The sequence below is a fragment of the Acipenser ruthenus genome, chromosome 13 (assembly GCF_902713425.1).
Source record: "Acipenser ruthenus chromosome 13, fAciRut3.2 maternal haplotype, whole genome shotgun sequence".
Taxonomy (NCBI): Eukaryota; Metazoa; Chordata; class Actinopteri; order Acipenseriformes; family Acipenseridae; genus Acipenser; species Acipenser ruthenus.
This window is the reverse complement of record NC_081201.1, coordinates 32539809-32552534: the sequence shown is the minus strand read 5'-3', so window position 1 is coordinate 32552534 and position 12726 is coordinate 32539809. Positions and strand designations below refer to the sequence as shown.

Below are 12726 nucleotides of genomic sequence, written 5' to 3'. Positions count from 1 at the left end.
GACAAATGTGATATCAACTTAAAATCAATGTGATGTGCAAACCTCACTAGTTTTTTTGGTTTTGTTTGCTCAGAATTTAAGGTTGAGTGCTTGAAGGTATAGATGATATAGGGTGACTCATTAAGATCACAAGATAAATTACATAAACACTGTAACAAATTCTTTATCTTTCTTTACACTCAGTCTATAAGTCATTTCAGTGCATTTCTCTAAATCAAGAAAAGTAACGTGTTTAGAACCACCGTACTCCTCTCCCCTTCCTCACATGCGCCCCACAGCCCCCTAGTCTACTCATACTCACCAGCTTCGTTGATTACAGTTTTCGCCTTCGTCCTCACCAAGTTCTTTCCGATCATGTCCATGTCTGTCTGTCTGTCTGTCTGTCTGTGACTCTGGCAGCTCCTGGTGAGGGCAGAGGAGTGATGAGGGCAATATGTTTGGCATGCCACAGTGGACCAGTCTTATACAGACAGATACAGCCCTGGTTCCACCCCCACCAGGAGGGGCTGGCTTGGAACTGGACTCCCATTGGACAAGCGAGTCTGCGGGATGGGTGTCAGAGATCTGGATTCCAGTCAAGAACTTGAGCTTGCAGGCAGGGCCAGGGGCATGGGCAAGGCTGCTGTATGTTCTGTGATTTTTTAAAATGTATTTATATTTTTATTTGTAATACTTTTCGGCTCTTGTACAGTCAGGCAGATTTTTGGCGAACTTCATTTCATCGTACTGTTGCACGAAGCAAGTATGTTAGCAAGAGGGCCAGTAAATCTCTGAGTTAAAGACCGGAGGTGTTACGATCATGATTGAAGTTCTTAAACTCAGCACAGAAACCAGGACCAGAGGACACAGTTGGAAATGAAGTGGAGACAGACTTAGGACAGAGGATTGGAAGACACTTCTTCACACAGAGAGTTGTTAGGGTATGGAATGGGATACCAAGTCATGTTGTTGTTACTGAATCGTTGGGATCCTTTAAGACCCAGCTGTAAAACCCATTTCACTACCCCTTGTTAGCACTGGCAGCATTGTCCCTCCTCCCCTCTTAAAGGGGTGCTAAGCAAGGCCTCTTTAAAGAATGCATTTCACTACCCCTTGTTAGCACTGGCAGCATTGTCCCTCCTCCCCTCTTAAAGGGGTGCTAAGCAAGGCCTCTTTAAAGAATGCATTTCACTACCCCTTGTTAGCACTGGCAACGTTGGCACTGCAGAATATCTTTGGGTTTTATTGTCTGATTTCTGTACTTTACTTTGGGATGCCCTGGGATTCTGTGCTAGGCGTTGCTAAGAGAACAAGACTTTATGCTCGTGCTGTTGCTTTTAATCCACAGGACTGAAGAGTTTCTATCAGCTGACACAGGGCTGTTACTCCCTGCATTCCTGCTCAGGGCTCTGTCTCTGTGCCAAGGCGTTTCCATCACTCTGGTTAATAGCTGGTTTCAGGGCAGAGCCGGCTTGTGTTGTTATAAACAAGGCTCTTTATTGTATGTATATAAACAAAGGGGTTTGGTATAAAACAAAAAATGTTATCCCTGTTTGAGCTTAATACTACTACTACTACTACTACTACTACTACTACTACTAATAATAATAATAATAATAATAATAATAATAATAATAATAATAATAATAATAATAATAACACCACCTCATATTGCAGAGCAGTTTGAGATCCAGAACAGGTTTTACTGTGATCACTGGATAATCTTAATTGCAAGTAAGACCTTTTATGTTGGAATGAAAACACCAGGATTCAACCCCAAATGGCAGTAACTGTCTGCAGCTTTACCTGAAGACACTGTCACGTGAGGTCACAAAGTAAAGTGCATGAGATCTAATATTGCAAGTACATTCAGATCTCACAGCTTATGTTTGTTGTTGCTTTTTTTACTGCCCCCTTACTTGTGAATGGTGTTTGCAAGCTTCCTAAGTGGTTCTCATTGACATTACTAATTCCAACTCTACAAATGCAACCCGAAGCTGCCCTGTAATCACGTGCATGTATTTGTGCAGTCTGTGGTGTTGTAAGGGTTAACAACGAGTCCCGTGCGCGGAGTCTGATTCTCAGGGAGTGTTGATTTTTAAACAGTGAAAACATCCAGCAACAGCTGCTTTCAACAGGGCGTTTGAAACAGGTGCCACCGGATTCTTACACACCGGCTACTACAATTAAGATTATATATATATATATATATATATATATATATATATATATATATATATATATATATATATTCCAGTGGACCACATGAAGGTCGTTAAATATCAGTATAAATTCACACATACATCATGTCCTGTTTCTACTGTTTCTGCGTATTGTTTTAAAACGTTTTATTTATTTATTTATTTATTTATTTATTTATTTATTGTTATTAACTTAGGCTTATTCGTAGACTACGAGAGCTGGTATTTTGTCATCGGCAAAAACCTCTTCAGGTTTATTGTTTTATGTTTTATGGTCTATTGTAATATTAATTTCCATGTTTATAGTAGTTTCAGCTGCCATCCACGCGGTGTTGCAAAAGATGCAGATTTAACTTGAACCCCAAACCTGAGTGTACCGTAAACAACACCAAGCTACAGGTTGAGTTCCAGGATTTAAACAAACGTGTTTCTGTTTACAGGTAAGAAGAACTCAAATGTATTATGACAATATTGTGTTCTTGGCAACATATTGCGATAATTATCGTTATAGTAATTGTTTGTTTATTAATAAAAATGTGGATATTTTATGCCAAAATGAAAAATAAATAAATAAATACATAAGTAAATGAATACATAAATACACATAGAAATAAGTAAATACATGTTGAAATAAATATATAGACATGTATTTATTCATATATTTGTTTATTCATGTATGTGTTTGTTTATTTATTTATTTTGACATAGCAGATATATTATCCCTTTAGCCTCTAAAATCGCATTACTCTCTAGCAGCACATTGGGCCCTTTTTATTTTACACAGAGCCTGTTTGAAGTAAGTTCCCACCTCTAGGACTCTTTGAAACAGACGGAACCACTTTAGACGGAAGCTGCTCACTCAGACCACGTTAACCCTCATGATTTAATTAGGCACCCACTTCATCCGAATAGCATTCCTCATACTGTCGGAATTGTGTCCGTTTTTAGTTTTTTCTCAGGAGGTTGAGAGACGTTTTGTTCAGCGTCACTCTCATTAAGAAATTGTTCAAATGACGGTCCTCCTAAAAGGTCAAAACTAACCTGTGGAAAGTCACTAATTTATTATTATTATTATTATTATTATTATTATTATTATTATTATTATTATTATTATTATTATTATTATTATTATTAAGGCGTAGTAATGTTAATAAATTAGGTAATTGAGTTAGACTATGATGTCATAGCCGTGTGGTAAGACAATTATTGCCTTACGCATTGTGTATTTCTGACAAAGCCCTTGTTTTAAACCACTTTACCAGACTTCCATAGATTTGGATTGGACAACTCATGGTATCCCAGCTGGAACCAGTCCAATGCAAACGTGCATTCATTCAAACCTGTAATTTAAAGGTGTGTAGACACACATTTCAAACATAGTGTGACCAATACAAAGGACTTATTTTTTTCTGTCCTACACTATTACCTTTCTTACCACAGTAAAAACAAATCTCTTTCAGCAATCTTTACTCCAACAATCCTTTTTTTTTTTTTTATTTTGGCCAGATGTGTTTCCTGGAAATGCTGCTGCAGTTGCTCTAGCCTGACCTCTGGTGTTCACTCCGGGTAATGCAGGTGGCTGACACAGGCTTTGTTTTTGTTGCTGGGGGTGAAATAGACAAACATGACGGCAAATGTCTTTAATGGAGGTGTATAGGTGTGTTGTAATCACGGACAGGACACTGGTGAAGGCTAGCTGAAACGTTTGCCTAACTGGCTCGTTCTCGTTAGATTTGCCTATGATCAAGTTGGCGGATAGTCTTATCTTTTAGAGGGATCCCTCAGCCTGCCTCCCAGCTTTCTCATTCCACTCCCAGTCACCATACTGGTTTAGCAGCTTGCACAGAACATAAATAATGAGAATAAGACTTTAACTGCTGGGTGCGGACTGGGCTTGGACTACTGCTAGCAGCCCAACATGGTGCTGACAAACATCACTGTAATGCAATACATATAAAAATGTGTTTTACAACCTGTGTGTTTGTGAAGTTCCCTGTGGCTAGCACATTGCAGTGATGAGCGGCATGAATGATTTGATTCCTTGCTAAAAGTTATTTTATTTTTTAAACGATGTAGATCTCCCTCTGTCATGCACTTCCATTGCAAATCCTGCCACCCTGCGATTGCAACACAGGACAGGGTACAGGTTGAAGGCATATTTAGTTCTTAAAAACATGTTTTACAAAGTGGGGACATGCCCACAAAGTCGTTTTTTCAGGAGTTACTATCTTTGTGGGGACATTTTCTCAGATTTTGTCCGCACTCGTTCGTAATACCTGCCCACACACACACACACGTGAATAAATACCAGGATGCCAGGGTTTGGTTTAAACAAAACAATTGTATTTATTTTAGTAGGTGGGTTTATAAAATCAACTTCTTCTGCTTTGTATTGTTAGATGCCAGTAAATATATTTTCCCTATATACTGTGTCTGTGTAATGTATGTGTGTGTTTAATTGTGTGTTGTTTTTAAGGCAACATGCAGTCTTAAATTTCCGTTGACTTCAAAATAACAATAACAGTAAAGGTTTTGTCATTGAGACCTAAAGCAGACACAAGGGGACAGACATTGGACAAGGACATATACAGTAATTGAGGACGGAGGGGACAGGATCAGTTTTTGGACAGTCCCAATAAGCAGGCTCCTCAGCACTCAAAACAGTGCGCTTTGGAATAAATAAGTTAATCTAGAGAGAGGTCAAACACTGAAACAGAAAAAAGGGCACAGATGTGTTGCAAACATGTGGGTCTCACACACAATTTCAAACCACAATCATTCTGTAATACATTTAAACATGTGTTTCTGTTTTCTTAAGGTTTAAACTTCTGTTAAGAAATGAAACAGAATCTTTCTGTCACCCCTAGCTGAGAGGAGGAGGGGGAGGGGGTTGGGGTCACTGAATGAAAGAAGAAGGATTTAATATATATATATTTTCTAAATCAGATTTCGGCTTCCTTTCAATTGGAAAAACATTTATGTCGCCACCTGGGACTGTGGGGGTGGAGAAGCAGCTTCCTGGGGTCCCCTGCTGGCTGGAGGGGGGGTGGGGGCTCCGCGAGACAAGGCCTGAGGGAGAGAGCTAGTATCCAACCTGTGGAGAGGGGAGAGGAGAGAGGGGAGAGGAGAGAGGGGAGAGGGGAGAGGAGAGAGGAGAGAGGAGAGAGGAGAGAGGAGAGAGGAGAGAGGAGAGAGGGGAGAGAAGAGAGGAGAGAGGAGAGAGGGGAGAGGAGAGAGGGGAGAGAAGAGAGGAGAGAGAAGAGAGGAGAGAGGAGAGAGGGGAGAGAAGAGAGGAGAGAGGGGAGAGGAGAGAGGGGAGAGGGGAGAGAAGAGAGGAGAGAGGGGAGAGGAGAGAGGGGAGAGGAGAGAGGAGAGAGGAGAGAGGGGAGAGGAGAGAGGGGAGAGGAGAGAGGAGAGAAGGGAGAGGAGAGAGGAGAGAGGGGAGAGGGGAGAGAAGAGAGGAGAGAAGGGAGAGGAGAGAGGGGAGAGGAGAGAGGGGAGAGGAGAGAGGAGAGAAGGGAGAGGAGAGAGGAGAGAGGGGAGATCATGTCAGGAGCTGTTCCACTGGACGGGTGCTGCACTGCCTTGCTGTTTGCTGGTAAAAACATTTAATGTGGCAGGTAGCTGCTTTTTTGTGTTTCGGAGGTGGCAACCATTTTAAGGAACGTTAGAGGGACTATTCTCATGTTTAAAGCACTGTTTAATCATATGGGCCAATTAATATACAGGCTACATACTGTGTATTGTTAATATTTTGAGTGCCTTTTCACAGGGACTGTATTTTTACAGAAAATTGCATACTGTATACCCAGACATTTATTATACTGTACCCAGACATTTATTATACTGTATACAGATACATGTATTATACTGTACCCAGACATGTATTATACTGTATACAGATACATGTATTATACTGTACCCAGACATGTATTATACTGTATACAGTTACATTTATTATACTTCTGATATATCCCCTTTGGACACCCTTTTTTTAAAATGTCATTTTTAGAAATATTTCCAACTGTTTAAGTGGATTATTAATACTATGGAGTAATAGAAGCTGTCTTGCCATGAAGACACATACTGTATCTGCATAGACTGGAAATGTTAGCATGGTATAATTACACACGCAGTCACTGAAGGGGTTATAAATCCGGAACTCTACTCCAGTTCCCTCACCTGCTGTGCCGCATCTCCAGCCTGCTCAATAGCACCCTCTGCTGCCTGGTGGGCTAAGTCCTCCTGTGGAGAGCACAGAGAGAGAGAGAGAGAGAGAGAGACAGTCACAGAGGCAGATGCAACAGCAGCAGCCCTTATAAAAGTTTACCGTGCTATTTTTTGTACTTTTCCCAAACTTTGCCATGTTTATTAATATGCTTTACCATACTTCACAGTGCTTTACAATGCTTGCCTAGGCTTTGCCATGCTTTCACTGTGCTTTATTACACTGCTTGCTTCTACTATGCGACACTTACGGCACAGACATCATGCTAATCCCAAAGTTTACAGCAGGAGAGATGCAATGAAGAAGGGAAAAAGCAAGAAAAATATATATATATATATATGAGAAAGGATTTGGGTAGTGCTGGAGACTGCTGTGCAGACAGTAGGGTGCAGTGCAGGCAGCTCAAGAAAATAAAACACGGCAGGAATTGCACTGCCTGTTCTTTTCAAGGGAGATGAAAAATGCGCTGGTGTTTAGTTGCTATTTAAAGCCTCCTCAGACTGCAGTGCAGTTAGTGCATGCTGAGTCACGGCAGTCACAGGTTAATGCATTAATGCAGCCCCCTCCTCCCCATCCTCCCTTCTCCATGCACTCCTCTTTCTCTCGCTCTCTTTGCCAAGTGCTTTTCATTGCGGTCGACTGCTTTCAAAGCTGAATGTCTGCGGCAGTGAGGAAGTGTCTCAGGGGAGGGGGGAGGAGGGGCTCTGTAGAGAAGAAGGCTGGTTTAAATACAGACATTGATTTTTGGGATGTTCTTACGGGAACCAGCAAATGGAGATTTGAAACAGAGACAGAGAGTGAAGAGGTAGAAGGATCTTAAGGGAGGTCATTGCCTTTTGAATCTGACCAACCTTAAGATAAAATTCTTACAGCAGCCAGAGCCTCTCAAAAACCTGACTGTGATACCATCTAGCAACCCGGAACATTATAACCCCCCAGTTTAGCAGGTGTTACCCAATAACAGCCTCGATGAATGCTTGGTCTCTGACACCTAGTAGTAGAGATCTTTTCGCAGTTACCCATAATGCCCTACGCATGGCAAGGTTCCAGTTTGAAACAGCTTAGGCTGTTCATCAAAATCAAGTTTGGAGATTATTGTGTTGTTCTCCTGCACAGTAGTTGCTGTTTATTTGCAAACGAGATCACGGGCAACTGCAAAATCACAAACAGAGTAAAAGATGAAACTGCTGCTTCCTGTTACTTAATCACTTCCTGTGGTGGATCTCTCTCTCTCTCTCAACGGGCTTGTTACAATCAAATCACACATCCTATGGCTGAGGAAGTAAGATACCAGGAACCAGTATTTTTTTTTTTACTTTCGAAGCAAAGATATTGAGCACAATGAGGGGAGCCACCAGCAGAAGCTGCCGTGAGGTTAGTACTTAATTACATCATTGCATCACTGCATCATTACATCATGACTTCATTACATCACTACGTCATTATATTATGACTTCATTACATCATTGCATCATGCACCTCATTCACCAACCCCCCACAATAAACAGCACCTGGTTCACTGGTACATCCTGAAAGGAGGGAGACAGACACAAATCAACAAAACAAAGGCTAGCAAAACCAGGGAGAACATTTCATCAAAAAAACCCAAAACAACTACAGGAACATGGCTAGGGACAGATGCATTATAAATCACTGGTCCTGGGAAACAATGACATTAATTCTGCTCTACAAAAAGAACATCCTTGGAGAGAGTCCAGCGAAAAGCATCTCATGTCAGGACTTAAAGGTTATGCAGACAGGTGGACAGAACTGAGTTGGTTTAGCTTGGAGCAAAGAAGGACAACATTTTTTTTTATGTCATTTAGTTAGAAATACAGAATGTAAGAAATGTTCAAGTAACAAAAACATATATTGAATGTACTGGCTGATGTATGTATGAGTTTAACAGTTTAGTAAAAGGCTAAATGTTTAACAGTTGTAAACACACGACACAGTTAAATATGGCACCCTCTTAAACTGGAGTCAAATCTTTGACAAACAATGAAATCCCCTCATACATTAAATCTCCTCGACTTTAACTCACAATGTTATCCCAAACCCAAACCTTAATCCTATAAGTTACTATCAGATATTGTAAAATTGCTGTTCTTTCATCCACTAGGGACAAAAGTGTTAAAGTGGTTAATGGTTACACACAGGTGTAGCAGAGGTTAGATGTGATTCTGAGAGCTTGGTTTAAGGATATTAATTCTCAGAATTCAGCTGTTTTATTTAGTTTTATAATAAACATACTTTCTTTTCAATATATTGCACTTGCTGTTATATAAACCAAATACCCCATGAACGTACATGGAGTAATTGCAGTACTTTGTGAATGTTCATGGGGTGCCCAGTCTTCATTTATCCCCTGTCATGTTAGAGGCACTCACCGGGTTTACCAGTCCTGTAGATGCTGCCACGTTCTCCACCCCTTCCACTGTCTTGGCGGAGACCTCGTTAGCACCTGCCACGATGGTGTCGCCCACGACGTTAGCCTGCTCCCTGGTCTTGTCAGTCACTGAGCCCCGGGGAGAGAAGAGGTAGGGGCATTATCATAATGCAGTAAAACCTTGATTATCCAAACCCCTCTGTTATCCGGGCAGTCCCTTGTTAACCTGTCTTGTTGTGTGCTGTGCTCTTCTGCCCTGCTATCAAAGAGAATATATATATATACACACACAAAGGTAATGGGGTGAATTATATATTTTTTGATTGGGAAATGAATGTAAAAAATGTCACTGTCACAATTCCCAATTACTTTGGATAATAGAAATGTTACTGTAACAAAGTAACATGAGAAAGTTCCATTCAGTGCTCACCCGTTCCTGGTAGCAGCTGATTGATCTCAAAACCTTGTCAAGCTAGGCACTCCATTCCATTCAATCAGCACTCTGAGTGAAGAAGTGACTCCTACCCTCTATCCTGATTGCATCGCCACTTTATTTCCAACTGTGTCCCCTCTGGTTCTGGTTCATTTACTGCGCTTAATTACGATTATTAGACTATTATTATTTCTTATAATTTGTAATTCATTACAATTGTTTTACTTTTGTGTGGTGTGTGATGTAATACAAGTTTTTAAAACTTTTAATTGCATCACAGGGATGAAAATAAGACTCCTATTGCATAGCAGTTTCACCCATTCCAGGTTTTCCTACAAGCTTGATAAGGCCCAGTGCTCGGGTGTGTCTTATTAACCTCATAGTAAAACCAGGAATGGATCAAGCTGCTGTGCAATAGGAGTCTTATTTCCATCCCTGAGTTCAACAGCAGTGTTGTTGTGTGTGCCATACCTGTGTTTACACCCTGCACCATGCCTTCCTTTGTCTTTGAACCTGGAGAAACAAAACAGACACAACACTGTCAGCCTCTTGTGTTGGATTTCAAAAGTAAAGCTCTCTGTTAAAGGCTTCATCAAGTACCATTCAATTGCATTGTGCTGCTGTTCTTCTAAATTACAGAAGTGCCAACCAAGGATTTCAATTCCATGTGTTTTTCACATCATACCTGAACAGTCAGTATTGTATTGGACTGGTATTTATTCAGGGTATGCAGATATATCAAAAACCATGCTATGGGTGAACTGCTGCGTTTTGGTACCATTGCTGCAGGTCACAAGGTTCCCACGATGAAGTGCTAGGAGGCAGCAGCAGCAATCTCACCCATATTGTAGTCTTTGAAGCAGGGGGGCAGAGGGTTACAGCTACAGTGAATCTCTATTGTGATTCTATTGAGATACTTTTAATTAAGCTGTCCCGATCCCTGGCTAATGAATAGAGCCAGTCGCCTTTCAGTAGGGTGAGTGAATAGGACTCAGTGTCCTTGCTCTGCCATTGGTATATTTTCAGTAGGGTGAGTGAGTAAGACTCAGTGTCCTCGCTCTGCCAGTGGTATATTTTCAGTAGGGTGAGTGAGTAGTAAAACCGCACTGCAAGCTAAACCTGATTACAAGAATAAGAAAATAAAGTACAGGTTTTTTTATTTGTATTTCATGCAGCTTAAAACACATTTAGATGCTGCTTATCTTAACTAAGTAAAAGCCCTCTGAGATGTAATGCACACAGTAATACTGTAGCTGGGGGTCTGCAATTTCACTGCAGTGTCTAAGCAAGCCATCCTCCTGCTTGCTCCAGCTCGCTGCATTTTTACTGCAGTTTGAACTGCATGCAACCCTCCCCACCCAATCCTCAAGGTCCTGATCGCTGACTATTTGCATATCGTTCACCGTCATCCAGTCTATTTCCCAAGCTTGCTAGAGGTGTAGCATCGCCCCGTTTTGACCTCTGCACTAACCTCTGCCCTTCCTAATCCCCCTGCTCTACCACACCACACCCTGTCTTCTCTCTCTTCTGTCCCACACCACCTCTTAAGAAGAAAAAAGTCAACTGCTGTAAATTACTGCTGAAAACAAGACCTGCACATCTTTTCAATTAGATGACATTCAGTATTTTTGTCAGTGCTGTAAAAAAAAAAATGGAAAAAAAAGCTGATTGTTATTGTTAGCATTTTTTTTTTTTTAAAAGGGGTCGCACCAGTAGAGGTCAACACTCCCCTTCCCTCTTCCTCTCTCTACACCCCCTTCTCTCTGTGTTTGCTACCCCTCAATCTCAGTGCTTCTCACACTGGAAAGCCTTGAGGTTCAAAGAAGGGGTCCTTACAAAAAATCCTCCTGTGACACTTTAAATACACATTCAAACTTCTACTGTCACTGCGGATTTTGCAGGTACCTACCTACGTACATGACCCCTTCCTTGGTCTTGGCTGCAGCCTCCTCTACTCCCTGCTTGGTTTTCTCTGCAGCAGCCACCACTCCTTCCCTGGCCATGGAAAACCCTTTCTTCAGCACGTCCATTCTGCAGACTCGGCTCCTTTCCCTGCCTCGCTGGGTGAGGGGGGTTTGGTCTCTTCGTCTGTGTTTTGTAGGGAGTTCACCTAGAGATTCTCGATGGGTGTAGATTGGTATGCGTGTGTATGTGTGTCGGCTACAGGACAGCTAGCTGCTGCGACAAACACAGGAGAGACAGAGAGAGAAGGGACCCTCAGCAGGGACTGGATAAGTGAGTGAATGAGTGAGTGAGTGACAGAGAGAGAGATAGAACAGTGGATGCTGAAATACAGTTGGTACTGGATGCTCAGGCTCTATTTATGTGACAGCCTCCCCCACCTCCTTCTTTAACCACTCCCTCTCCCTCTCCCTCTCCCTCTCCCTCTCCCTCTCCAGAGCGCTCACACACACACACACACACACACACACCCTCCCTATGCAAGCGAATGTCAAGCCTGCTCTGTTCACATTAGTAATAAGATTGATTTTTTTTGGATAGATTGAATACTGTTTTTTGTAGGGGGATGTCTGTGTGTGTCTGTCTGTCTGTCTGTCTGTCTGTCTGTCTGTTGATTGTGGTGAGCTCTAGTTTTGTAGTTGTTGCAGGTCACTAACAGTCATGTTTTATGACTAGTGTTTTACTTCACAGTAATTTTGCACAGTAAATTTTGCATTTACCATTGTTTACCTTGGCTTTTACTATGCTTTACAATGCTTACCACTATGGTTTATTACACTTTGCTGTGCTTTTACTAGTAAACGTTTATGAGGGTTTTATGTGTGTTCTCTTTTAGCAAAGCTGTGGATACTGTAGAAATCCTAACAGGAAACTCAACAACAAGCGTGTACGTTTTATAATAGGATTTGTAATTTATAAAAGGGTAGTAAGCTTCAATCCAATAACACTGCAGGAGAACTTCTGTGCTTGAAATCTGAAACTCTCTTTGCTTTGACCCTCTTTCTTCATGTAGATCTTGTCTGATTGTGACACAGAGCGGTTCACTAATGGCATGATGTGAAAACTGTCCTTGTCTTTGTCTATTTCAAAAAACATAGAGAGGAATACATTGCATGACCCGTTCCCTCCTACCATCTCCTCTGTCTCGTTTATATAGCCTGCCCTTCCCGGTTTGGGTTTCTTTTTTTTTTTTTTTTTAAAGCTTTTCTGACATAATCTCTGTTAGTTGAGATATTTTATTAATCCTGTTGGTACTCCAAAAAATGATTACGTTTGATCCGGGTTACATTTATTTAGTATTATTTTTAATGTATTTTTTTTTGGTTTTGCGATTCCAAAGTCAAATCTGAATTCTGTCCACGTCTTTCTTACGTATAGATTTTTCACTAAGGGCAGTCGCTTAAACATCAGAGCTGAACGAAGGTCAGAAAGAAAAAAGCTGAATGTTTCAAATAATCCCTGGCCTACTGTATGTGCTTTTCCCTCTGAGAGTGTGAAATGACATGACTCAGTGAAAACGCGTCAGTGATGGTGT

The 12726-nt window shown here is 41.3% G+C and overlaps 1 protein-coding gene across 2 annotated transcripts; it reads right to left on the bottom strand.

Annotated features, from left to right (window-relative positions):
* Positions 1–4501: 4501 nt before the first annotated feature.
* Positions 4502–11545, bottom strand: LOC117417748 (synuclein-like). Of its 2 annotated transcripts, XM_034030037.3 has the most exons (6): positions 11140–11545; positions 9702–9743; positions 8799–8926; positions 7920–7937; positions 6363–6425; positions 4502–5274 (listed from the first exon to the last, which is right to left on the bottom strand). In XM_034030037.3, the coding sequence occupies exons 1-6, from the start codon at positions 11258–11260 to the stop codon at positions 5263–5265; spliced, it is 384 nt and encodes a 127-aa protein (XP_033885928.1). In that variant the 5' UTR covers positions 11261–11545; the 3' UTR covers positions 4502–5262. The 2 variants fall into 2 exon arrangements, with proteins under 2 accessions (XP_033885928.1, XP_033885929.1); XM_034030038.3 differs by lacking the exon at positions 7920–7937 and having other exon boundaries at positions 11140–11544.
* Positions 11546–12726: the final 1181 nt, after the last annotated feature.